The sequence below is a fragment of the Opisthocomus hoazin genome, chromosome 24 (genome assembly GCF_030867145.1).
Source record: "Opisthocomus hoazin isolate bOpiHoa1 chromosome 24, bOpiHoa1.hap1, whole genome shotgun sequence".
Classification (NCBI taxonomy): Eukaryota; Metazoa; Chordata; class Aves; order Opisthocomiformes; family Opisthocomidae; genus Opisthocomus; species Opisthocomus hoazin.
In genome coordinates, this window is record NC_134437.1 from 1,230,644 (window position 1) to 1,256,006 (window position 25,363).

General features: G+C 62.4%; 2 protein-coding genes across 2 annotated transcripts; both read left to right on the forward strand.

Moving 5' to 3' along the window:
• The first annotated feature begins 2,253 nt into the window (after positions 1-2,253).
• IL10RA (interleukin 10 receptor subunit alpha) lies at positions 2,254-7,773 on the forward strand. Its single transcript, XM_075442391.1, has 7 exons — positions 2,254-2,381; positions 3,360-3,480; positions 3,600-3,778; positions 4,064-4,230; positions 4,548-4,698; positions 4,884-5,008; positions 5,137-7,773. The coding sequence occupies exons 1-7, from the start codon at positions 2,318-2,320 to the stop codon at positions 6,124-6,126; spliced, it is 1,797 nt and encodes a 598-aa protein (XP_075298506.1). The 5' UTR covers positions 2,254-2,317; the 3' UTR covers positions 6,127-7,773.
• An 8,790-nt stretch (positions 7,774-16,563) lies between these two features.
• TMPRSS4 (transmembrane serine protease 4) lies at positions 16,564-25,069 on the forward strand. Its single transcript, XM_075442419.1, has 13 exons — positions 16,564-16,572; positions 20,172-20,202; positions 20,281-20,394; positions 20,549-20,701; positions 20,809-20,938; positions 22,146-22,247; positions 22,372-22,412; positions 22,985-23,144; positions 23,426-23,592; positions 23,824-23,919; positions 24,087-24,226; positions 24,404-24,633; positions 24,841-25,069. The coding sequence occupies exons 1-13, from the start codon at positions 16,564-16,566 to the stop codon at positions 25,067-25,069; spliced, it is 1,602 nt and encodes a 533-aa protein (XP_075298534.1).
• Positions 25,070-25,363: the final 294 nt, after the last annotated feature.

Consider the following 25,363-nt stretch of genomic DNA (forward strand, 5'->3'; position numbering starts at 1 on the left):
GCGCTCGTACGTGGTTATCGCCAGGTGCCCCTCGGGGGCTGCATGGCTGCACGACGGGGCTGCGTGCCGGGCAGGGGCAGGGACTGCTGGGCCCACCTGCCTCTGGCTGGGAAGACAGCTCTGCCCCGCTTTCCCTGCCAGACAGCGACTCGCTCCGCGGGCCCCTCGCAGCAGAGCTGGCGGCAGCAAAGGCAGCGTGCAGACACGAAGCCTGCAGCCTCGAGGATGCCAGCCGGCGTTTCATGGAGGATGAGGGGAGAGCACTGACAGTTCAGGGATCTTGGGCAGCATCTGCACTGCAAGCGGCAGAGCGGGCACCGTGTGGGCACACTGCCGGGCTGTCCCTGCACCAGCTCCTCCCGTGGTACCTGGCAGTGCCCGCACCCGCACAGCAGCTCGGGTGCCAGCACGAGCACCGCGGGGTGTCTGCACCGCTCACAATCTGAGCGTTCAACAGAACTGTCATTTCTCCTCAGCCTGTTTAATTTTCCCCTAAATTGCCAATCATTTCTCCCAAGCCTCTGAACCGCCTCACCCACACGACCAGCCCCGTGGTGTCTTTTCCCCAAGGCTGCCTCCTTCCTTATTTTTGGTCCTATTGCTTTTGATTTTTGTTCCTTTACATGAAACACAGACTGTGGCTTTGTGTGGGATGTGCTGTGCTTCATCTCAGGACTCCTAAATTCGGTGGATGTCAGATCTGACTCACAAGTGGATAGCAGAGTGACGGGACAGCAGCCAGTGTCCCAAAGAGGGGAGAATGAAGCCAAGCTGAGGCGAAGCCAGGGAGGGGATCTGCTGCTGGAGCCGTCCTCCCCTGGCCGTTGGTACATCTGGCCATCGGCAGAGGAGCGGCCGTCGCAGAGAGAGAGCCTCTCCCCGCTGCCGGGCACCCAGCACCCCCGCCCCGTGCCCGTATTCCGTCTGCGTGCGCCGGGAGCCGTGAGTCAGGCACGCCACCGTGCCGTGCCCGAGGTCCTGCCGCTGCGTGGCACCGGGGGACGGCTCGGCTGCACCGCTGGACCCCCTCTGCAGCTGGCCGATCTGCTGGTGCTCCGGCAATGCTGCGGGTTCATGGAAGCCCGTGGGCTTTCTGAGGACGGATGAGTCAGTGCACAAACTCTGTTCAGAGTGGTGGGAAAAAGCAGAACTCTCCCACTCTGAGCATTTAAGATGGCTCTTTGAGGAGCCGTTCTGCTGTGGCAAAGGGCCCTGAGGTCCTGTACCTCTGTGCCTGCCGAGCCAGGGACTGCTCTGAAGCTTTCTGAGGCTGCCTAGAGTACTATCAGTTTCTCTCGCTCTTTTTATCTGTGTCCTTTCCACAAATTCCCCAGTGGGAAATCCCTTTTCTCAAGACTAATCGCTCTCCATCGCATGAGGGGCCCTGGGCTTGCAAAGCCCCCAGGAAAGCCCTCAAGCAAGTTCTGTTGTAATTCAGCCTGCCAGAAGGCAAAGCAGAGGACTCCCAGTCCGCTCGGTGGTAATTCAGATCCTAGCGCCTGAGGCCAGCGTCACCAGACAGGTAGGACATCGCCATGGGGCTGGAGCCCCACAGCCACATGCGTGGTGGCTGTGCTGGGGCCCCAGGTCTGGCTGACAGCTGCTAGAGCCCCGGGGACAGCTTGCAGCCCCTCTGCCGCACCCGACTGCAGAGCCTGCCATGCCACCCACGTGAGTAGGTGGTTGCAGGACACAAAATAGCCCAAAGCTTGTCACTTGGCCCCAGAAATGGGGAGTGGCGAACTGCAAACTGGAGCAGGACGGGACAGGCTGAGCCCAAAGGAAGGGAAAGCAAGAACCTCCCCTGCCAGTGCTCCAGGGCTCCCCAGGGCTGGCTAGGACCTGGCCAGCTTTAGCAGCTGGCAGGACAGTGCGTTAGCCCAAGGGAACACGGCTGGGCATGTGCTGTGGTCACCAAAATCCCCGTGACAGGGCATCCTGGCTGCTAACACTTGCCCCGTGCCATGCTTTTAACATCTCATTTAATAATGAAGCAGCAAAGGCAGACACGTGAATTACTCCTATTTCCCCTTTCTCAGCGATGTACCATTTTGTTCAGAAAAGCCCCCAGAGCTCTTCCTTTCAGGCTGCTTGTAGGAAATGCCCAGCCTGGGCTGAGAGATTAGCTGTGGGTGAGTGGGTGGACAGTAAAGAAAAGTGGAAGTTGCGACACAGCTACTTTCCTCCCACTGCGCTAACGCCTCCGAGACGTCACTGAGCCAGCCCCAGGGGAAAAACAAGCGTTCAGCAGCCCGCCAGAGCAGAGCTCGGCACCCGGCTCGCCCAGCCTGCCGCCCGCAGAGGATGCTGAGCCGGCATGGCCCCCTCCGCCCTGGCCCTGGCCCTGTGCGTGGCACTGCTCCTCGCCCGGCGGACAGACGGTGAGTCTCTCTTGCGCCCACCATGCTGGCTTCAGCTGCCCCGCTCACTGTGGCTGAGCCCCACGGCTCCTGGCAGGCTGCTCTGCTCTGCACCTGAAAGCCCGGCACCGGGCTGGGGACCGGGATGGGGAAGGCGTGGAGGGCAAGCAGTGAGCGGAGCTGTCGCGGTTTGGATCTGCAGCTCGAACACCTTTGCTGGCTGGTCAGGGCTCAGGCTGGCGATGCCCACAGGCTCCCGCCTGCTTGGGGCAGGACAGGGACAGGGCTCCCTGCTCGCCACTCGCCTTTCTTCGCTGTCTGGGAGCCTGAAGGCTGCGTTAGTCCCCAGGCATCAAGCCTGGCTTATGTCCACCAGCATGGACCATGGTGCCTTCTACTGGGGTGAAAAGCCCCCGTCACTAGCGCGGTGCTCTGCTGACAGTCGTCCTCCCCGGGCAGCAGCACGGCCTGGCTCAGTGTTTGCTGGCAGATGGCGGCTGCTGAGGAAGCCAGCACAGAAAGGGTGACAGATGTTATCTAGCAATGCTTTGCTGCCAGGTGACAATACCGAAATTCAGGCAGGAGGTGTGAAAAAGTCTGTTTCTTCTAGAGAGCAGATAAGCAAAACAGGAAAGCTGAATCCAAACAGAGCTGCTAGCAAATGGCAGGGACGGCCAGGGATGCAAACACAGCTGGCTTCTCTCTTGGGCCAGAAAGTGCCGCGATCCTCTCGGTTGGGCTGCACCGGGTTCCCCCCAGAAGAAAGAGGAAGGGAAAGAGGGGAACTAGCAAATGCCGAAACTTGGAAGTGGGGCAGGTCTGGGCAAAGCCTTGCGATTTTTGGGTGGGTGGATGGTCGCTGCTGAACAGGCAGAGTCAAGATCCAGGCAAGCCATCAAGGCAGCGACCACGCAGAACTCTGCCCAGGTCCTGTGGGCACCAGAGGGATGGGACGGCACGGCACACGGCCTCACCTAACCCTCGCCTTCGGTCCCACAGGTGAGAGCCTGGCCCGCCCCAAACACGTGCGCTTTGCTGCGGAGATGGCCCATCACCTGCTGCGGTGGGAGCCGGGACACCACTCCCCCCGCGATGTCCGCTACGAAGTGGAGCACAGAGCGTGAGTACAGCCGTGGGGGCACAAGGGCCTTTGGTCCCTGCCCAGGATCACTGATGGCGGCGACAAGAGAGTCCCTGGCCCGTCAGCACCGCTCTCACCCCAGGCGCTTCTCCCCGCAGCTACGGCAGGAATTTCTCCTGGATGGCCATCCCAAACTGCGTGAACATCTCGGGGCACTCCTGCGACCTCACGTACTACACCCTGGATCCTGCCCTGCGCTACTACGCACGGGTCAGGGCCGTGTCCGGAAACCACAAGTCCCCGTGGGAAAGGACCAACTCTTTCTCCCCACAAGAAGGTAGGTCGAGTGTCCGCCTCCACCCCGCGGCCGGGGGCAGAGGGCTTGCAGGACAGCACAGGTCAGGGTGCCAAGCTGCTGGGGAAGAACTTTGGGACAGAGGAGAGCGGGAATGGCTCTCTGCATACCCTCCTCGAGGGCAGCCGGGCTGCAGGATGGGACAAGCCTAGGATGGGCAGCACGGGCTGTGAGGGACAGGCACAGCTCAGTCCACTGCTGCACAGGCTCCTCTTGCGGCAAACAGGAGAAAACCCTAACGCGCTCTTCCAACGGCCTTGTTTCCAGCCAGCCTGCGCCTGTCGGGCCAGAGCCTCTTGGTGATGGGCAACACCATCCACGTGCAGCTGCAGCTGCTCCTCAGGGCGGGGAACCTCACCGTGAAATACGACGACATACAGAAGTACGCAAGGCGATACCGTGTCTACGTCAGGAGGGTGCAGGACAATCGGACGGTGAGATGAGTTGCTGGTCCCATGCTGTTCCCATCTGTCACACACAGCGCTGCTGAAGTTGCAAAATACGTCTTTAAAGTACAGTCTTCTCTGAAACTTCATATTGAGCTTTCTCACAGCCACAGCATTGCAGAGAGATGTCTCTGCATATTTTATGGCAGTAGGTCCCCCAACTCTTGTTGGGATATTGGGTCTAGCTGCTGTCAGCTGTACTGCTAAGCACCCTGGGGACTTTCCCAAGGGGACAGAAGAGGAGGAGGGAGGAAAGCACGGGGCTAGGGGCTGCCAGGTACCAGCCTGTGCTCTGGTCGTTTCAGTATGAAGTGGTGGAGACCACCCCAGCGTTCAACATCAGCAGTCTCTTCTGGGACACAGAATACTGCGTCAGCGTGGAGCCCAACGTGGCCAGCCGGCAGATCCGTGCCTTGCGCACTGCCGAGGAGTGCGTCACCATCGGCGGGAGAGACAGTGAGTGGCGGGGAGCCAGGGAAGGGGGGGCCTTGTGGGGTGCAGCTCCTCCTCAGCCTCCTGGCTCTGGAGGTGCAGGGGTCCACAGCAGGGAGGTTGCTCCGTGCCCCCGCCGCATGGCCTTCGTTCTACGCACGTCCAGGACTCTGCCTTTCCCCCTCACCCAGACGCGTCCTCTCTTGCAGGGAGTACAGAGCTCGTCCCGAGCATTGTCAGCTCCTCCTTCACCTCTGTGTTGCTCTTGGGCCTCCTGGGAGCTCTGATGGTGTGCGTCTACGTAAAGAAACCCGTGAGGCCGCCATCTGTCCTGGTAAGGCAGCCAGGCACACGGCACCCTTTGCCGCCGGCACGGGGGTGCAGGCCTGCATGCCGTTGTGGGAGGCAGGTGACGAGCAGGGATGAAGCACAGCTCACTCCCCTCTTTTCTCTCCTTCCCAGAAGTCGTTCATCAAGCAGAGCTCGCTGTGGGTGGAGCAGGAGTCCTGGTCTTCGGGCAGCCCCGACGCAGACCCTGTGCAGCAGCTGTTCCTGTGCAGGAAGGAGCCCCAGCAGGACAGTGGCCTTGACAGCAGCACCAGCGCAGCCCAGCTGCCCCCAGAGAAGGGCTGTAGGCTCCCAGCACAGCCTGAGGACCGAGTATGCCTGCTGGGGCCAGGGGCCAGGAGCAGCAGAGACAGCAGCAGCACCAGCACCGACAGTGGCATTTGCCTACACACCCCCTCCTCCTCCTCCTCTGCACTGAGCTGCTCCTCAGGCCCCGAGCCCCAGGGCTACAAGAGGCAGCTGCCCACTGGCGACGACAGTGGCGTGGGCTTGGGGAGCACCTGCCCCCGCTCGCCGTGCTCCTCCGGCAGCGGGAACGCCAGCCCCGCAGAGGCCAGGCAGCCCTGCGGAGGGGAGCTCAGCCTCTGCCCCGCCGCCAGCCAGGACAACCAGCGAGACGTGGAGTTCCGCGGGTACCTGCAGCAGTCCAAGGGCACAGTGGACCCGCGGCAGGACCCAGCCAAGGGGGTGGCCTTCTCGGGCTGTGACGGATCCCTGCAGGGCCCAGGCAGCTCTGACATTGTGCTGGATGTAGAGTGCTCCGAGCTGACTGTGGCCAAAGGGTATTTGAAGCAGTCCTCTCCCAAGCATCCCCACAGCCAAGCACAGGACCTTGCTCCATGGGGGGCCCTTCGGGAGCCCGCTGTCTGGGGCTTTTCCAGCCATCTGGAGCCCCGAGCCCCCACGATGCTGAGCTACAGGGTGCCGGGTGCTCCCTTGGTCTCCAAATGCAGCCCTGATCTCCTGCACGCTCCCTTCATCTTCAACACTGACCTCCCGGGGACGCTGCCCCTCATCTCCAGCCTCAGCAACAACGAATGGCTCCCGCTGCAAATCAACCCCCTGAGCCTGCTCAGCGGGGACAGCAAGGACAGCCGCCTGTGAGCCGTCCCGGGGCCGGGGCGCAGGTGCCCGCCAGCCCTGCACACTGACCTACCTACCTCTTCTAGCCACCGCCCGTGGGGAGCAGCTACTCCGATAAGCTACCGCCAGCCCCCGGAAGTCAATACATGGAACCGAGCAGTGCCCCAGCCGAGACTCACCCGAGAAGCACTGGCTTAGCTACTTCTGGGGCTGCTTTGGCCCCAGTACCGCTGTGGCCAGCCCCCAGCGTGCCCCGCACCTTCCTTCCAGCCAGTCTCTGCCGTAAAGCTAATGAGATACAGGGACGGGCTGTGCTGGAGGGGGCTCAGCCCCCACTCCTCTGACCACCAAGCCCAAGGATGCACACCAGGACATTTCCAAAGGGCGATCCTGCCTTCTCTGCCCAGCCCAGCGTGGGCCACGCAGCCCCTGGGCTCAGGGGCAACCTCAGGGCTGGTTCCAGCCTTGCGCTTCCCTCCTCAGTTTTCCCCTTTTGTATGCGAGAGCCAGGCTTCTCCAGCTGACATCTGAGCTGCTGACACCCTCTACACCTTTCACAACAGACACTGAAAGCTAAGAGCAGCCCGACGTCAGCCCTTCTGCTGCTGAGAGTGTGGAGCTCCCACCCTGGCCAGCCTCACTTGGAGGGAGCGCAGGACTTCCCTGACCCCACAGAGCCCCTTCAGCCCCTGGGGCAGAGACCCCGGGCACCGGCTACCTCCGACGGGTGCAGGGTGCACGCAGCAGCTGCCCTACGAGCCCAGCATGAGCCAAGGCAACCTGCTCACACGGTGGTCCATGTTCTGCCACTATTGCATACAGACATTATTTATTCTATTTAATATGTAAATACAGAAGGATGTGGTGGTATTTATTTGGTCCGTCCATCTGTATATCGTCTTCTAAGGTCAAGCTGTGCTTTCCGTTTTCAGATATGGACTTTCCCCTGCAGCAAAGAGCAACACGCTGTTGCCTCACATGGGGAAGAGTGTTTCTACATCACTACTGGGGAAAAAAAGGAGAACAAGGCCAGCCCACTAAGAGCTTCACTCTCATCTGAGGAGCACGGCAGTTATCCCAGGCTGGTGTTGTGCTGTGGGAGCACGCACTGGAGCAGGAGCAGGAAAAGGGCCTGGGCAGCTTGCGGTGACTTCAGCGATGCGCACTGGGCGTGCAGCGCATCCCGCAGGGCAGCAGCTCGGGGACCGCGCGCCAGGGAAGGACAGGAGCACCTCCAGAGTGGAGCAAGCTGAAACTGGGGCATGGGGGAAGAGTTTCTGTCAGAGTGGAAACAAGTACAAGACGGGAACCACTTACCGTGGGCTACTTTTGACTACTGCCAGGTCACTGGAGAGTTTTTCCAAAAGTCACTTCAGTTTCCAAGAACCTTCACAGTGGGATAGTCCCATTAAAACTGTTGGTGGAAACCCAGCTCGTTTTTTTCAGATGAAAACATGAATCACTGCAGCCAGGAGAAGGGTTGTTGATGCATTGCCACATTTCCTTCTGTTGCGTCTGACGTCGCGCTGCTCACACTAAAGATGTGCTCCCTGCGTCACGCAGAGGGCCTGGCTGCTGGCCATGGCGAGCTGCAGCAGCACCACTGATGCCAGCCACGTGCATCCTCCTGCCCTTCCATTTCCACCGTTTCTTCTGCCTCTCGGTATTTTGGGGGTTGGGGTTTTTTTTGCTTTCTTTTTTTCAACTTCCTCTGAAAAACAGAGTCATCAAAATTCAGCGTGACTTTTTTTTCTTTCCCTTTCAAATGGCCCTGACGTCAAGCTCTGCAGCCAGTCCCTGCGCAGTGCCAGGCGCTGCCGGTTCCCGCTCGCTGTGGAAGGCTCCAGCCGGCAGCATCCAGGGGCAGCAGCCGGGGCCGAGAGAGGCGGCGTTCCCCCCCGCCGGGGCTCTGCTTTCCACAAAACCCAGATGAGTGTGCCAGAAAGCCACAGACCACGTGCTTCAGCTTCAATAGCCCAGAGTGTGGACGGTCCACCCGACTCTCTGGAAATCCCAGATGCTCACATTTTCTTGAATTCAGTCACAGACTAACACACAGAGGAGGTTTGGCTGCAACTTCTGCAAGTGGCTCTCCTCATCCCGCCCCTCCTCGCAGTGGGGAGCTCCTCACCTCAGCTGCCCCAGCGAGGGGCTGCGCCCGCGCAAACACCTTTCCTCCCCCACCACTGGCCCATGCAAATGCCTCCACCACGTCTCCACCAGCGGGGCTGCAGAGCCCCCAGCATGGCACAAACCCTGCCAGGGGCAGCACGGTGGGCGTGGGGAAGGAGAAGGGGGGGGGCTGGTGACCGGCCACCAGCTCCCTTGCAAGCTGGGGTGCAGACTGGGGCTCTTCGCTCCATCCGCAGCAGTTTCCCTACACGCAGCTCTGCGGTCTCCCGAGTTTCTCTTCCTTTTCCTTCCAAGAAAACTGTTTGCAAAGAAACAGTCCCAAGCCCCGGTGCCTTGCTGGCCCCCACCTGCCAGGCAGAGGCCCCCCTCCAAGGGCTGTAGCAACTTTGCCAGGGCTGCTCTTGTGCTCCAGGCACTTCCACGGCTGGTTGCTCTGCTGAGGTTAAGGTGGCTGGCACGAGAAAGCCACGAGAAAGCCCACAGGGGCTTTCTGAGGTGTTTGCTTGCACTGCCAGTGCGGAGGATGAGCTTCCACACTGGTCCAAGTATGTGACAGAGGAGGGAAGGCTGAAGCAGTCTCATTTCGTTATGGCATTTTCCCCTAACGCACAAACCCGGCTATCCAGTTCTGGGGCTCCTTGCTGTCCTTTTTAGCCAGTTCCCTGCACTCCCACCACTCTGTCCAGCAACGGTCTGGCCCAAGGTCTCCTGGGCACACAGCCAGCCAGTCCCCAGGGCTGCCGCATCTCTGAGCCATGGGGATGCACGGGGAAGGCGGCTTTTCTCTCCAGGATGCCTGCTGAGGCAGCCAGCTCCGGGCACCTTCAGTGCTGCCCACAGCCAGGGAGGGCCAGCAAGAGAAACGCAGCTGTAGGGAGCAGATGGAGAAGCTCTTTTAAAAACCAGAAACTGCACCTTTCAAATTTCAGCAGAAATCCAGCACATTCAGGGGCTGTTTTCTAAAGAAGCAAGACCAGAGGAATTCCCCCATGGCTGGTTTTGGTTGCTCTTTCTGTCGCTGCTGGAAGGTGGGCATGAGGCTGCATGGGGAAGCGGCGCAGGGAGCACGAGGGCTCCAGCCCCAGCCCCGAGCCACATGCCCAGTCCCAAGCTGAGGACAGCAGGGCACAGGGAAGGAAATGCAAACCAAAGTCTGCGTGGGGGTGGGGAATAAAACCTGAGCCCAGGGAAAGCCCCTGATGCCCCACAGGCATGGGGAGGACTTTTGCAGAAAAAGCTTTGGGAGTATCCCAGGGAAAGCTGTGATGACCAGGGGCTATGAGCAAGCACAGAGGCTCTGGGGCGCAGCACCCTTGCCGGGGCTCGCTGCACGGGCACCCACTGCTGCAGCAGCCCCAGGCGCTGGCTGCTGCCAGGCCCTGCGAGGCAGCCGCCCGGCGCTGCTGCGGTGGGCTGTGCTGGGGGACATACACTGCCGGGGACCCACTCACCCACGGCCGGGCAGGGAGGAGCAGCCGATGTCCTACCTGCACGCCAGCCTGGCTCCCGCCTCACGACCCCCGGCTGTGGAAGGGCACGTAGCCGCTGCCCGCCTCGCTCAGCGAGCCGCTGATGCTGAACGGCGGCACCAGCTCCACCGCCACCGACCCCAGCCTGCTGCGGGGAAGGCAGAGCTGTCGGCAAGCTGCCTGTCCCCCCCCAGCCCCTGACAGCCCGTGGGGTGGGGGCTGTCCCCAGACAGCCAGGGGACCCCACGACATCTGTCCCAGGAGACAGCGCCTTCAAAGAGCGGAGCTCAGCGGCTTTGGGACTGGCAAGGGTCTGTGACAGCCCAGCACCGCACGAAGGGAGCACCCAGCCCGCCCCAGGTCCCCACACGGTCTCACTCACCAGGTGTGGTAGAGGTCGAAGACGAAGTCGGGCCCTGGGTAGGCAGGAAGGAGAGGTGTCAGAGCTGCGTGGTGCCAAGCAGTCGCCTTTGCTGTGCCACGAGTCTGTGCAGCAGTGTGCGGATGGGCAGGACGGCCAGCCGCACTGGGACATCACCGTGCATCCCACTCCTCAGCCTCTGCGTGCCTCCAGCTTGCCCCAGAGCCACCCTGCCCCCAGGTGTCCCCAGCCCCCAGGGACCAGCAAGTGCCAGGCATGCTCCCCACATCCCAGGCCATTTTCATCTGAGCCCCCCCGGCCCTGCTGCTGCCGGTCCCGCCGCTCTGCCCGTACTCACGGCGCCAGCACTGGCCCCTCTGGTACCATCGGACGAAGGTGTAACCAAAAAGCACAAGGATCAGCAAGGCCAGCCCAACAGCCAAGACAACCCCGAGCGTGCTGATCGGCTCCTGCCCTGTAAAGGAGAGGGAGAAGGGGCTCTGCAGACAAATGTCTCTGGGAGGCTGGGGGTTCTGCTCATCCCCTGGGGGCACAGGGCTGCTGTGGGGCTGGGATACGTCCCTCCACCCCCCTCTGTCCCTGTGGCGTGGAGGGACTGCGCTCCGCAAGGCTGTCGAGTGTTGTGATGCGGAGGTTTTTGCTACCCTCAAAGCCCCGTGCCAGAGACTTGTGATCCTGGTCACACAGCCACTGCCTCTGCTGTCCCCAGGTGAGCTGGCAGGCAGGACGGTTACCTGAGAAGGGAGCCCAGAGCAGAGTGTGGGCGACCTGCTGCCCTCAGCCTAAGCAGGAAGGGAACAGCTGTAAACAGGAGCCCTCATCCCCCGTAAGCAGAATCCCCTGCTATTCCTGCTCCTGACCCCGCCGGGAGATCACCCAGACCCCAGGGAGCTTTTGGCTGTGCCCGGGGCCCAGCACATTGTGCTGGGGGCAAGGAGTTGGCCACCCTGACGATGCCTGTGTCCCCACTCCTGGTCCCATGTACGCTCTACTGGGGTAGAGCACCTTTGCCGGCTGCGCAGGGAGCTGTTGGTGATCAGCAGTTTACCCATGCAATTTAGCTGTACGTTTGGCAGCAAAAGTGCAGGCAGGGCAGGGAGGCGGCAGAGCAGGGCTGGGGCTGAGGAGACCCTCGCTGGCTGTCACTTCCCCCAGCCGGCGCATCTTGCAGCTCTGCTGCCTCTTGCAGCCGTGCCCCGGCAGCACCCAGCTGGGCAGAGAAGGGCCAGAGGAGCAGCAAGATGGCGCAGCTGTGGCACTGGTGCTGGCTGTCCCCATGCCCCCGCAGCCGCCCGATGCCATGGCCCGGTGTGTCCCCGCAGCCATCCCTGCACGCCACACAGACCCATTTCTGGACAGGCAGTTCCCTCTAGAGGATGCCTTTGCCAGGGCGAGCAGGCTCCTGCTGCCAGCACCGGGCTCTGACCGGGCCATGCAGGACCTCGGCGGGAGATCCGCATCCCCTCCAACCCTCACGTGGGCACCGTGGGGTCTGGCAAAGCCCAGCACCGGCCAGCACTTGGGCATTGCCAAGGGGACACCAACATGCTCAGCCTCAGCACAGCCGATGAGCAGACTTTGCTGACAACAGGCTGCCTGCTGCACGGTGCAAATCTTGTGCAGTGCACAGTAGAGGGCTGCTAATCACACCTCCCCAGCTGCTACCAGCTCCTGCTCTCCCAAGCCCCCGTGCAAACGCTATCCCGGACCCTGCTCCGCTGTCACAGCGGGCTCCAGCGGGAGCCCATCTCACAGGCAGTACAGCCTCCCACCTGCGCCCCGGCATCCCCACACGCCTCCGGGCCCTCCCTGACCAGTAAGCTGCCCAGTCTGTTCCCATGTGGTCCATTAGCAACAGGCAGGCAGGGGTGGTGATGGGCACTTCTCTGGGGGGTGCTGTGCCCAAGAGGGGCAGCAGGGTTTGGCCACTGCCGCAGGGCACGGTCAGCCCCACAGCCCTCCCCTGCCCACCCAGAGGGCTCGGGGCAAGCACCTGACACAGACGCAGGGTGCTATGCCTTGCAGCATCGGGAGCGAGGACGCAGCGGAAGAGGATGACCCAACAGCAGCTAAATTTAGACAGATGCCCGTGGACTGAGAACATTTCCCCTGTGGTCACGCTGTTTACATAGTGAGCAACTTCCCAGGTCGTCCTGCAACCCGCAGCGCTTGCTCTGCCTGACGGGAACCGGCAAACACCCGGGGAGCCGCAGAGCGTCAGGCCACCAGCTCCCAAGCTGCGCAGCAGACGAGCAGGAGCAGCCAGCCCATCCCTTCTGCGGGGCTCAGCAGGCCAGGAGAAGAGGGCAGCCAGTGAACCCCGCTTCTGCTGGGCCAGCGGTGAGCTAGGAGCCCCCGGACCCCAGGCCCCAGCCCAGGCCAGCGTGGGCGAGGTCAGGGAGTCTGCTGCAGGCGTGACTCACGCGGCAGGAGCTGCGGGACAGGAGCAGCATGGTGCAACAGCCTCCCTGAATCAGCCGGCTGCCGAAACTGCCCTTTCCCCACGCCTACCGCTCGTGGAAGGATGACGGCTCCGTGCCCAGCCCCGGCTCCGTGCCGCGTGTGGGAGGCGCGCCCTGCCCCGACATGCTCGGGAGCAGACGTGCTCGCATCCCAGCGAGATGCTGCTGAGCAGCACGGCTCGAGGCAGAGCCACCCCAGCAGCCGAGCGCTGAGCCCCAGCTCCACAGACAGCAGAGGAATGGAAGGTTACCAAGCCACTGCCCATGCCATAAGACGTCCCCACCTCTGCTCCATAAGGGGACAAAAAATGCCACCTACTCACCTGCCTGGGGGTCCATCTCCTGGCACCCAGCGCCGTGCCGCAGGAGCTGCTCGCGGCTGGCCCAGGCTGGGAGCTGCTGCAGCAGAGCCCGGTGTGCACTGGAGCCTGGCACGTCCCCTCCTGTCGCAGTGACACAGCCGCCTCACCGCCCGTGCCACGGAGAGGCCGGGCACCGCTCCTCGCCCGCTGGTTCTGCTGGTTCCCGGGGGAGAAAGCAGAGGTGCTCCAGCAGCCAGCACCGCTCCCGCCCCAGCCCGGGACGGCTGCTCCCAGCCCAGCCTCGCCACTCGCACGGGCTGCACAATGCCTGCCCATGCGGGCAGCTCTGCCCTCTGGCCGCAGGCAGGGGCACCCTGGCAGAGGCAGAACTGGTAGCGCTGGGAGCCCAAGGGGCAGAGCTGCCTGGTCACAGGCATGTCCAGCCCCAGCAAGGTGCCCAAGTGGCTGTGTCCTCCTGCAAGGAGGACCAAGCAAAGAGCAGCAGCCAGGAGAGGGGCAAGGTCCCACACAGAGCCCGGTCTGGGGATGCCCACGGAGCCTATAGCCCTGTGCAGGGCAAGGGCACCCAAGGGGACGGCGGGACTCCTGGGCGACAGGGCTTCCCCCACCCACTGCCCGCAATCACAGACACCTCCTGGTGCGATGCACTTACGGCCGTATTCAGTCATCTCAAAGCCCTGGGCCACAGGGTTAGGTGGAAATCACCGCCTGCTTGCAGAAAGAGGGGGAAACCATCTCCTGTGCCTGCAGGTAGAAGGTAGCAAATGGGGATAACCATCAAAAGCTTGGAAACTGGACAGCCAGGGGCAAAATCCCTCCCCCCCAGACACCTCCTCTGTGCGCCTTTGCCAGAAAGAGCCTCTGACTGTGCCGTGCCCCGACACAAGCAGCCAGGGCAGGAGCTGAGCCCCCGAGGAGCCCTCCCCTCTGGGTGCGAGCATCTCTGCACCCAGACCCAGGATGATGCCTGGGACACGTGGGGACGCTGGCCGGGGAAGGGCGGGATGCAGAGGGGGTGATGTGCATTGCAGACCCCGAGGCCCCGGCAGCAGCCAGCTCGGGCAGAGAGGCTGGGACTGCTCCTCGCCGGGCAGCAGAGAGGAAAAGGACAGGCTGCATGCCCAGGGAGGCTGCGCAGAGCCCCGGGCCAGCCCTGCCTGGCCTCTGCCTGACCTCAGACAGAGCCGGGGTGCCCAGAAGGCTGCGTCACACCAGGGCTCTGCACGCAAGAGGCCAGGGAAGGGTGACAGGCTGGAAACGCAGCCGCACTCCAGGAAGCAAAGCCCTGAAGGCGCATGGAGCTATGACATAACAGCTGCAAACCTCAACTGCTTCCTCAAAGCCTTCGCTTAACCTCAAAGGAGGAAAAGCTGCTTCATCCTGTGCCACCTCCCACCCTGCAGATGCTCCTGGACTGCTCTCCCCTCCCTGGCGGGGGGGCAGGCCATGGGATGTGTGGGGCTGGCACTGGGATGCTCCGAGAAGGCTGCCCACACCTGAAGGAGGTCTCCGTGGCAGGCACAGGGCTGCAGCTGTACAGGTGGTGCTGGATGCATGGGACTGAGCTTGCTCCTGAGCCTCTGCCGGATCCCTGCTGGCCCAGCAGCACCCATCTCTTCAGCTGCTTTTGCTTTTAAGTCACCCTCTGTTCCCTGAGAAGGGACAGGAGTACCCAGACCGGACAGGAGAACTCACTCCACCATGCTACCTCTCATGCTGCATCAGGTGCCCACACAGCCGCATGCCTGTGCTGCCCCAGCCAGGACCCATCATGGCATGCCCGGGACCCAGGCTCTCTGCTCGGGTCCCCGCTCTGTGTGCCCACCCCCTCAAGCCAGTCTGCAAGCTGAAAGCTCCCGCAGTAGCACTGGGCACCCTCCTCCTGTGCAGAGTGCGTGGCTGGACCTGCCGGCTGCCACTGCCCACCCTCCATCCCACAGTCTCTGGACATGGTGTGGGGAGGGTGTCGCTTACCTGCAGAGCCACATGCAGATGCAGGATCCCTGGCCAGGCTACGGGGCCATGCTGCCCGCTGTCCCCAGGGCAGGCAGGGTCCCTGCTGCGGCAGAGGTGAGCTGGCACAGGAGCTGCAGGTCCGGGAAGCTCCGCAGCCTCCCCGCTGGCACGGTGCTCACACCTGGCAGCAGCAGCTCTCCCGACCGTTGGGAAAGCTGGTTACAAATAGCTGCTTGGCAAATCCTGCACGCCCACCACTTCCAGTATGAGTCTGCACAAGGCCAGGCTTTCCAGCCAGCTGCCAGCGGGGCCGACCGCAGCCTGCAGACTCCCTTGACCCCAGCCGGCTCCCCGCACCAGACTTTGCCCAGCTACAGCAAGTGACTCCTGCACGCTTCCACCTAAATGCCCATCCTGCCCGGCCGTGCTGCCAGCAGCAGGCTGAAGCAAGCCACTCTTCATCCCAGAGCAATTATTCCTGGACATGTAGCCCAGCTTCTCACCAGAGACCTGCACAGCTCCACGAGCAGCCTCAGCGCCTGCCTACAGGCACAGCACTTTCCCCAACCAGGGCTTGGGGGCCCCCCATGCAGCCCTGCCAGCCCCATCTCGTACAACAGCAATGAGCTCATCCAACCCAGGGCCGCTGCTCTGCAAAGAGATGGGGGGTTGTGAGAGAAGGGCATGGCCACCCCTGAGCTCACACCGCAGTCCCCAGCTTGCAGACCCAGCCCCGGTACTGAGCCCTGCACATCCACACGGGTAGCAGGCCTCTGTAAATCTCCTTGAACAGCCGAGGAGCATCCCAGCGGTGTAGGAACCAGCAGTCAGCGCTGCCGCAGTGCTGCTGTACCACAGCAGGGACAAAAACCGGGGAGAAAGCAGGAGGTTTGTCCCCAAGGGCAGGTAAAGGAGTCTGGAAGGACTCAACCTCTGCCCTGCCCAGCTTGCTGGGGCGCCCGCTGTTACAGTCGCTGGACAGGGGGTAGGCACGCTGCTCACACTGGGGAGCAACGACTCCCCGCAGCCTGCCCAGCACTTCAGCTACTCCGCACAGCCGGACACCAGCCCGTGCCCCACAGCCCGCACAGCAGCCCCAGGGGTAGCCTGCCACGGGCACCCACTCGCTTTCCACTTCACTTCAGTCCGGTGCTGCCAGGAGTGCCTGCCAGCCATGACCTGGGACCACACAGGGACACGCAGACTGAGTGACCTGAGACAGGAACATACAATGGCCCGGTAACCTCATGCATAAACTCTTCCCCTTTCCGCCTCCACCTACTAAAACCTCTGTTTAAAAACAAGCCGGTGCGACACGGAAGAGCCAAAGAGTGGGATGGCTGTGGTTCCTCTTATCGTCAGGACAGCAGCTGGAAAAATCCTGCTTTGTCAGTCAGTTCACTCCTGATAAGCTATTTTGTGACAGCAGCTCCGCAGGTGAGTCACCCTCCAGTGGCAGATGCTCAGGAGATTATTGTAGGTGATGGTGTTGCTGATAGACCGGTGTTATATTACAGTACAAATCATAATTCCTGTTTCACAACTTCTGTTGTGGGTTTTAAGGAGTGCTTGGGCAGTCCTGTCCCAGTGCTAGTACAGCGCGGGCAGAGCAGCAGGCACAGGGGCAGTGGGAGCATCGCCAGCCCGGGCTCCCTGGGTGTCGGGGCACCCGCAGCCTCCCCACGTCCCAGACTGGAGGATCTTCTGCAGGCAGAAGACCACGTGAGAGTTGGATGGACATGGTGAGTTACCAACAGCTTCGCCCGCCTCTCTGCTCCCTCCCTGCATGCCAGCCCACAGCCCCTCGCCCCGGGAGCAGGCAGCCGGCACCCCGCACACCCCGCGGCTGGCTGCCCTCGCAGCCCAGGTCTTCCCGGAGCAGCTTGCTGGTGACGAGGCAGCCCCAGCTCACAGGAGCTGCTGCTCCCCGGCCCTAGACCCCACAGCATCCAGGCAGAGAAGGGCTCTACCTGGCGCTCTCAACATCCTGCTGTTGGATACAGCGCTTGGCGATCCCCACGAGCTCACGCTCCCACATCTCTCCGTCGCTTGCCTTGGCCCTCTCCCAGACTGGAGAACAGACAAATAAGGCAGTGTGTCTCCAAGCCTGCTTGCCAAGGGGAACGTGCCCTTCTGAAATGGCTCATGCCCCCCCAAGAAGGGGCTGGTTCTTAGCCAATGCCTGGGTAAGAGCCCGTCGCCCCTGCCTCCCAGCACAGCTCCCACCGCAAGACTGCCAGTCCCTCTGCGCAGCACAAGGGACACGCTCGGCTTCCTGCAGTGCCTTTTGCAAGCAAAACCATGGCCACCAAACCCCAGCCTGGCATGCAGTCCCTCCCTAGGAGGAAAAAGCTTCCTTAACCGAGGGCAGCCACATACGGCTCAGCTCGCTGAGCACCGTAAATCTTCCACGAGCGACACGCCAGTACGTCCCCCACTCTGGGGTGGGGAGCTCACCCCTCGCATGCAGGCAGTGGCTATGTGCACCCATAGGTTAAATCTGCTGCAGCCAAGGAGTTAGCCCTGGACCCGAGCACCCGCACCCTTTGAAGCTGGGGTCTGTGCAGGAACATCCCTCACGAAGGAGCCCCTGGCACAGCTGCTCCGTGCAGCACAGCACCTTTCAGCCACACGCCGCGGAGGGCTGGCCATGGGGGCACCAACACGCTTCCAGGGAACACAGCAAGGGAGCTCAGTTAGTTACGGCAGCCTCGAGCTCTCCAGGAGATCATGTGCTTCCACTCCATGCAGGAGCTGGCACCGCTCTCACCTTGCTTTGAATTTAACCAGTGCAGCTCTCTCGTCATGCGGTTTTGAGAGCAAGTGGGCAGTCATGGAGAGGCAGCTCCTGGGGCAGCTCCAAGCTGCAGATCTGTTTGAAACAGAGGAGGTTTACAAACTGAAGAAAATGCAAAAACAAAATCAGCAGTGGGCAATACCTTCTCTACATTCTCACAGCACCACCGCTCCCACCCGCATCCGCACCAGACCGGCACAGGGCAGTCGGAAAGCAGCCGGGTACCAGGCGATGTGACGGGCACCAGCACGGGCAGCTCACGGGCAGGCGGCGGCAGCCGTGCCACCACGGTGCCCCTCAGCCGCAGAGCCCAGCCGTGCCGCGGAGCCTGGAGGAGCCGTCATGGCCGGGGCCCTGGGACCGTTCCCACAGGGGACCGTTAGGATCCCATTAGGCAGGTCATGCCCGGCCCAGACCCACGGTGACACAGGAGGTCAGCATGAGGAAGGACCGGCCCCGCGTGCCCTCGGCTGGCTGCGCTGGAGGACGTAGGTGGTGTTCGGGAGCAAGCCGGGCTGGCATTCCAAAACTCCCAGGGCTCCTGCAGGCATCGGGCGCCGCAGACAAGCGGCTCCCGAGACCGGAGGTCCAGGATACAGGCTCCCCTTCCCACCCTGCCCTCCTGCTCGGAGCAGGTCCCCGAGTCCCTGCCACCAGGAGCCGGGCTCCGTTCCCACAGGAGCTGATCTGGAGTTGAGATCCCCTGGTAGCACTGCAGCATCCTCGCAGGAGCCAAAAAGACCCCAGGGGCTGTGCAGAGCCCACCCAGGGGCCAGGCGCTCGCCACGACTTGCCCACACTCGGCAGCAGTGCCAGACGAGCCCGGCTGCTTGGAGAAAAGCCCCTGGCATTTCCTCAAAGGAGCCAGAAGGTTGCATGCGGGGGCACAGCCGCCTGCCCACAGCCCCGCCAGCACCGGGCAGAATCTGGCCCTCCCCTGCACGGGTCACTTCTTGTTCCCAGGCTGGGGAGCAGCCGAAACTGGCAGCGCAATCCACGCAGCAGGGCTGTGATGGGGAGGCAACGTGTCCTGGCTGGGCGAGGGGCAGCGGCGGCCGAGCTAGCAGCACATTAAATCCAGGCTATATTTGTGTGTTAACCCACAACTAATTGCTTGGCCCTTGCCGGTAAAATCCTGCCAGCAGAGTCTTTGTTCATGGCTAAACATGCCCAACACAATGACCCAGAGAGGGGGGGCTCCACCACTCCCTCCTACCCGCCTCGGGCTGGAGCACAGCCCCTTCACAGCCTCACAGCATCCCTGGTCACTGCACCGCTGTCCTTCAAAGCCCCAGCCGCCGAGCCCTGAGAGTGCACAGTGGCCTCTGATCCCATCTGAGACAACGAACGCAGTCATCTCCAGCCCTCGGCCACCCGGAGAACAGGGTGCTGCTCCTGAAGCTCAGCAGCCAAAGGAGTGCAGGCTTCTAAACCCCAAACTCTTCTGAATCGTGCTCCTGGATCTGTGGGTTTATTGCAGTGGTTTTCATCTTCCTCACCTCTGTTCACGCTGGGTACAGGCCCTGCAAAACAGCACGTCTTACCTGCTGCGATGGAGTCCAGAAGCAACAGCGCCGGATAAGGGCTTGCTCGGGGCTGGAAGAGCTTTCACGGGAAGAGCGGCTGTGCTGCTTTCCACAGCCTCAGCAGGACAGGAGCAGGCTTCCCAACCGCAAGCTGCAGCTCAGCAGCAGACCACAAGCACGGCTGCGAAACAGGGCACCAGAAACGTTCAGTGTCCACCTGAACCCCCCCAAACCCCAAAGGGGCTCCGGTCTTTGCCCACCAAGGACAGAGGCAACAGCTGGCTGGTGCAGCTCATGGGACCTTTCCTACTGCAGTCAGGCATCTCTCATACGAGAAGCTATTGCAGGAGAACAATTTTGAAGAGATCAAGTGGGATCAGTGCCTTACTCATCACTTGCTCCAGCGCTGGCGGCTACCTGGGCTGTGTTTACTCTGTGTCCTAGCAGCCGCACCGCCCTCCCTCTCCGCCCTGAGAGCCCGTGTTCCCGTGGGCCGGGCTGGTTTCTCCAGTGGCTCCAGCAGTCAGCCGGGGAGGGCTCGGGCTGTGCCACTCGGCTTCTGACCCCGCACTGGGCCAGCCGAGGAATACAACCCCCGTCATGACACACCTGGGTGCCACAGCCCAGCAGGTGCCCGTATTTTGACTCAGGGTTTCCTGGCACATCAGAAAGTGCCTATTGCATCACGCCTATGACTCTTCAAGCCTCTGGTGCATTAACGACAGTAACATTAGCAGCTGGTTACTGGAATTGCACAGGCAGTGTCCACAGGAACGCTGTCCTAGGTGACAGCAGAGCCAAACGTTGTCATACCAGGACATGCCACCCCCCTGCTGCCGCCTCCATCCCCAGCAGCTCTAAAGCCGTCCCCGGGGGCAGCTGATCATGTTAGCTGCATGCTTGGCGTGGGCATTGCCGTGGGGCCGGCTAGCCCAGCTGCTACAGACCCTTCCCACCTGCCAACAGCTTTTTGGCTGGAGTTTCAGCTCGGTAACTGGTTTTCCCCTCTGCTTTCCAGGACTCAGCCTCCGAGCGGCTGAATGGCACAGGTAATTCCCACGGGAGGGGGGGCACGGGTGCTGCCAAGGCTGGACCTGGCGACGCAGGGCCACACTGCTGCGTTGCAGGTCCCAGCACAAGGCGCAAAGCCTCCACGGCGCTGGAGTCCTTCAAGCGGATCGGCATGCCCGTCCTGGCAGCGCTGCTCGGCATCGCCTTCGTGGTTACGGTCGGGTTCCTGGGTATGGCTCCTGCTCTCCTCTCCCCTCCGCTCTCCTCCTGCTGCTGCTGGGCACAGCCACGGCTCGGCACACACAGCCCTGGACACAGGGCTGCTCTGCCGCCAAGCACAAGCAGCACCACCAGCTCAGCGCTGAGCTCCCCCTTTCCCTCTAGTCAAGGTTTACCTGGACTACCACTACTTCTTCTGCAAACAGCCCCTGCAGCTGGTGCCGCTGCAGAAGGTGTGTGACGGGCAGCTGGACTGCCTGCAGGGCGAGGACGAAGCCAGCTGCCCCCAGCGGGTCCCCGACGGGCCACCGGCTGGGGGTGAGTCTAGGACACCCTGCTGCACCTCCAGAGGGCCTGGGCTGCTGCTGCAAGCACCTGCCTGCCAAAGCCCCCCGTGGCAAAGCTGACTTTGTGTCTGTCTCCAGCCCGTGTTTCCAAAGACAGATCCATCCTGCAGGTGCTTAACAGAAACACCGGAGCCTGGTCCTGCATCTGCCACGACCACTTCAACCTAATGCTGGCAAAAGCAGCCTGTGAGCAAATGGGCTACAGGAGGTACACGGCTGCTTTCTCCACGCCTCTCTCACCCGCTTTGTCTATCCTTTTCCCATAACAGCTCTTTTGGAGTGGGGCTCTGTTTGCTTACAAACCACTCAGAGCTCTGCACTGACGGTTTCAGTCTATCCCCACCACGCAAAGCGCTCTGTGCATCCCTAGCAGCTGGCTGCTCTCTGCGCTAGCAGCCCTGGCAGCTTCCCAGGTGAGCACAGAGCTGTGTCCAGCATCCTCTGCAACCTCCCCAGCCCATGGGCACCCCACGCTGCTCCCAGCCCTCACCTCATGCCCACCTACTCACAGCGACCCACACAGCAGGGCTGCCCTGCAGCCCCCAGCAGCACGCGAGCACTCACCGCACTAGAGCAGCCCCTCCTGGGGCACACACGGAGCTCAGCCTGGGTTCTTACTGCCATGGAGCTCTCCCAAGGAGGGGTCTGTGGCACCGCACTCCCCTTTTAAAGCCCTGGGAGAGCAGCAGTTGCCTGGGGTGTGGTGCTGGGATGGGGGTGTGGGTGCTGCACAGCTGTGGGCAGGGCTGGGTCCTTGCAGCCATCACGAAGCACCATGCCACCCACCTGTGTCTGCCTCGTGTGCTGCCCTGAGCTAGAACCGAGTTGGTCGGGCTGCATTCAGCTCAAGCTGGTTAAAGGCAGGCTTTGGGGAAACAGCTTGCTAGCCCTGCATGTTTGGTACCAGCCCTGGATTAAGGGAGAGTTTGAGTTAAGTTAGGGGTATACTGGACAAGATGGGTTCTGGTGTTTGAGCCCCTCTAGGAGCCCAGACTGAGCCCAAGGTGGCATTTTCCAGTTCCAAAATGTCAAGGACTGAGGCTTTGAGCACAGGTCTCAGATGTCACAAGAGGTAACAGCAGGGACATCCCTGGGAGCTACCTGCCCCACGCCTCCCTGAATAGTGCGGAGCAGTCTCCCTTTCTCTAATACGCTCCCGCCGCTGGTCGTGGGCTCGGTGGCCGGTGCCCCCATCGTGCCCCTGGCCCTTCAGGGCTGGGGCATTTTGCTCCTTTGGCATCCCCGTTTCCCAGTCCCAAGGAACCCCCTTTTTCTATGGGGTCTTTCTCTTGCGCACTGGCGCGGGCTCCGCAGCAGTGCCTGCCCTCTCCCAGCACCTCTGCCCGGCTGGTAGCGTGCCGGCGGCTGCGTACCCCAGGGTGTGCTTGCTGACCCCTGCCCCCCGTGTCTTCCAGCACGCCCACTTTCCGGCCGGTGGAGGTGGGCGCGGGGCAGCCCCTGCCTCCCGGCGAGGTCGTGCTCAGCAACGGCAGCCTCTGGATGCTGGAGCCGGGCAGGTGAGTGGTGGGGCTGGGCAGAGGCGGCTGCGGGCCCCCTGCCCTGCGCGGGAGCCTGCCGTGCCAGGCTGCGGAGCCGGAGCCTCCCCTCCACCAAATGCAGCCCTTTTCCTCCCTCTTCCAGGAAATGCTCCTCGGGGTTTGTTGTTTCGCTCTTCTGTTCCAGTAAGTATCCTCAGGCTGTTTGCACCTTGCGGGCACGCAGAGCCTGGTGCCGCTCCAGGTCCTCGCTGCTGGCATGGCCCCTTGTGCTGCGCTGTGGCCAAAAGAGCTCGCCTCTGGCCCAAGCCCTGGTTCCGGCACGGCTTGCACGAGAAACGTTGGGTGGAATCACTGCTAACTTTCTTGTTAAGCCAGTGTAAGCCTCCCAGAAATGAAACACCTCAGAAAGGGTTAACTGGCTGCCTTGATAGGTTTACTTTTGCTGGTGAATTACCCTGGTTAAACTAATCCGCTCGCTGGGCTGAGAAGGCAAGGAATGGAGGAGCCCATTTCTGCAAGCCCGGGGACGATGTGCAAACAGGGAACAGAAGGGGGGTGTCAGGCAGCCCACGAAGGGGTGGCACAGGCAGTGTCGCGGGCGTGAGGCGCCTGGGCCACGGTCCCTTCCCGGGGAGGCACGGGAGCCTCCGTCCCCGCTCACCCCGAGGACGGAGGAGGGCAGAGCGGGTGCTCTTTCTCTCCCTGCCGCTGCAGCTAACGCGTGGCTTTGTCGCTGCTCTGCTGCCCGGCAGAAGACTGCGGGGAGAGCACCAGGACTCCGCGCGTGCTGGGCGGGAGCCCGGCCGCCATCGAGGCTTGGCCGTGGCAGGTCAGCTTGCAGTACAGGAAGGAGCACATCTGCGGCGGCAGCATCATCGACCCCAGCTGGGTCCTGACGGCAGCGCACTGCTTCAAGTGAGTGGGCGAGCTCCCCGCTGCACCGCCCCGGCCAGCCAGCACCACGTGCCAGGGCTGCGTCGGCTCCTCGAGGCCAGGCTGAGTCCCTCTGGGTTTAAGCCACGTGTTGCTTAAAGGTGCCATAATTAACACATCTGCGCAGGGCTGTGTGCCCCTCGGGCCAGCACAGCTGGCCGATGCTGAGCGGGGCAGCGTGTAGGCAGGGCTTTGCTGCTTGTCCCCACAGCGGAGTCATGGCGGGGAAAGAGGGGAGCGATAACAGACTTGTCTGTGCACAGGAACAACCCCATCATCCAGAGCTGGGGTGTGAAGGCCGGCTCCAACCTCCTCTCGGGCACTGCCACCCTCGCTGTGGAGAAGGTCTTCCTGGCTGCGGTGACGCCCGCGTCTCCCAGGGACAACGACATTGCCCTGGTGAAGCTGCAGTCTCCCCTGCGTGTCTCAGGTGAGACGTGGCACACACCTCCTTGGAGCAAGGGTCCCGAGCGGGTTGGGGGACCCATGCCCCTCGTGGCAACGCTCAGCGGGCACCGAGCAGAGGTGTGGAGAGGGCCACGTGTGAGCGGTGCCTCACTGACAGCGCAGCAAGGAGCCCGGCTGGCATGTGGCCCCGGGCAGGGGCACCTTCCCTGCGAACCTCCCCAGACACCTCCCGTGCCTCACCTCTCCCTCCCAGACAGCAGCAAGCCCATCTGCCTGCCCTATTTCGACGAGGAGCTGGTGCCGGGCACGTCCCTGTGGGTGGTAGGCTGGGGCTACACACAGGAGCACGGTGAGCGGGACAGCGCCGGACCAGCGCTGTGCCTGTCTGCGCTGCGGGGCTGCCCCCGGGCGCGGGCAGAGACCCCCAGCACCACTAGCAGGAGCAGACAGGGCTGGGGGGCTCCCTGCTCCCCCGGGACTGCTGGGGACCCCTCTGAGCAGCTGCGTTTCGCACAGGCAAGCTGTCGGAGACCCTGCAGCAGGCGGAGGTGAAACTTGTCGACAAGGAGAGCTGCAACCTGGCTGCCTACCACGGGCAGGTCACCGAGAAGATGCTGTGTGCTGGGCTGCCCCAAGGCGGGGTGGACACCTGCCAGGTGGGGGGTGCCTGGTCCGAAAGTGGGGGGGGGTCCTCACCTATCGATGAAATAGTCCCGTTCAGGGCAGAGCTGTCCCCCGGGAAACGGCCGCCAGCTGCAGCCGAGAGCAGCGGCCCCGCCGCGTTGGGGGCCGGGGGCTCCTCAGCCCCTGCTCAGACGGTTTGTCCTTCGCAGGGGGACAGCGGCGGGCCCCTGCTCTACTCCGGCAGGCACTGGCAGCTGGTGGGCATCGTCAGCTGGGGCCAGGGCTGCGGGACCCCCAGCACGCCCGGCGTCTACACCAGCGTCCGTGCCTACCTCAACTGGATCTACGCTGTCCGGAGGGTCAGTGCCGTGCTGCCGACAGCGCTGCAGCAACACGCGCAGCTGCTCTACCGCGCAGGTTCTGGGGGTGGTGGGGAAGGGTCAGGGCCCCCTCCGCAGCTCTGCAGAGTGCGGCATTGCTGCAGGGCAGGCTGCGGGGCTGGGGCTGCGGGGCTGCAGCCAGCCAGCCCCCTTCGGCTCTGCAGGGTAGCTGAGCCAGATCCTTAAGGACGTGACTCTGCCTGCCTCCTGGTTCTGGCTGCCCTTTTAAAGCTTGCAATTTCTTCTCTCCCTCTCTCTCCTTCCAGTCAGAGCTCTGAGACCTGCTGGGACAGTTCCTTCCCCTCTCCCCAAGCCTCCCTCCCCATCCCGATGCGCTTGGCTGTCTCGGCTCCAGCCGCAGCTGGGAAATGGATCTCAAGCCACGGAAGGCGAGCGCTGCCTCCCAAACCTTCGCTGGCAGGCTGTGATTTAGCGCGCCAGAGGCCAGCCAAGGAGGCAAAGGGCCGCTTGGAGCAACGGCCACTGACACCGTGAAGGAATGTGCCCGGCTCAAGCTCCCTTCCGGAGAAAGATTAACTTATTGCCCTGTGCCGACCCTGCTGCAGCAGGAAGGCTCCTTGTGGGGCAAAGCTGCTGTTTGCTCACTACTGTTATACAGAGAGAAACGGTGTTTGTGCTGTAGAGTATCCCCAGTAAAAGAAAGTATTTGTTTTTTCACGCAGCCTCTGAAGGCTTTGTCCCTCTTGCTTGCAGGGGTATTTTTCACAATATCCTGCCCTGTGCAGGAGCTGCTTTCCCAGTGCAAGGTAGGGTTTATTCACTGGCTCC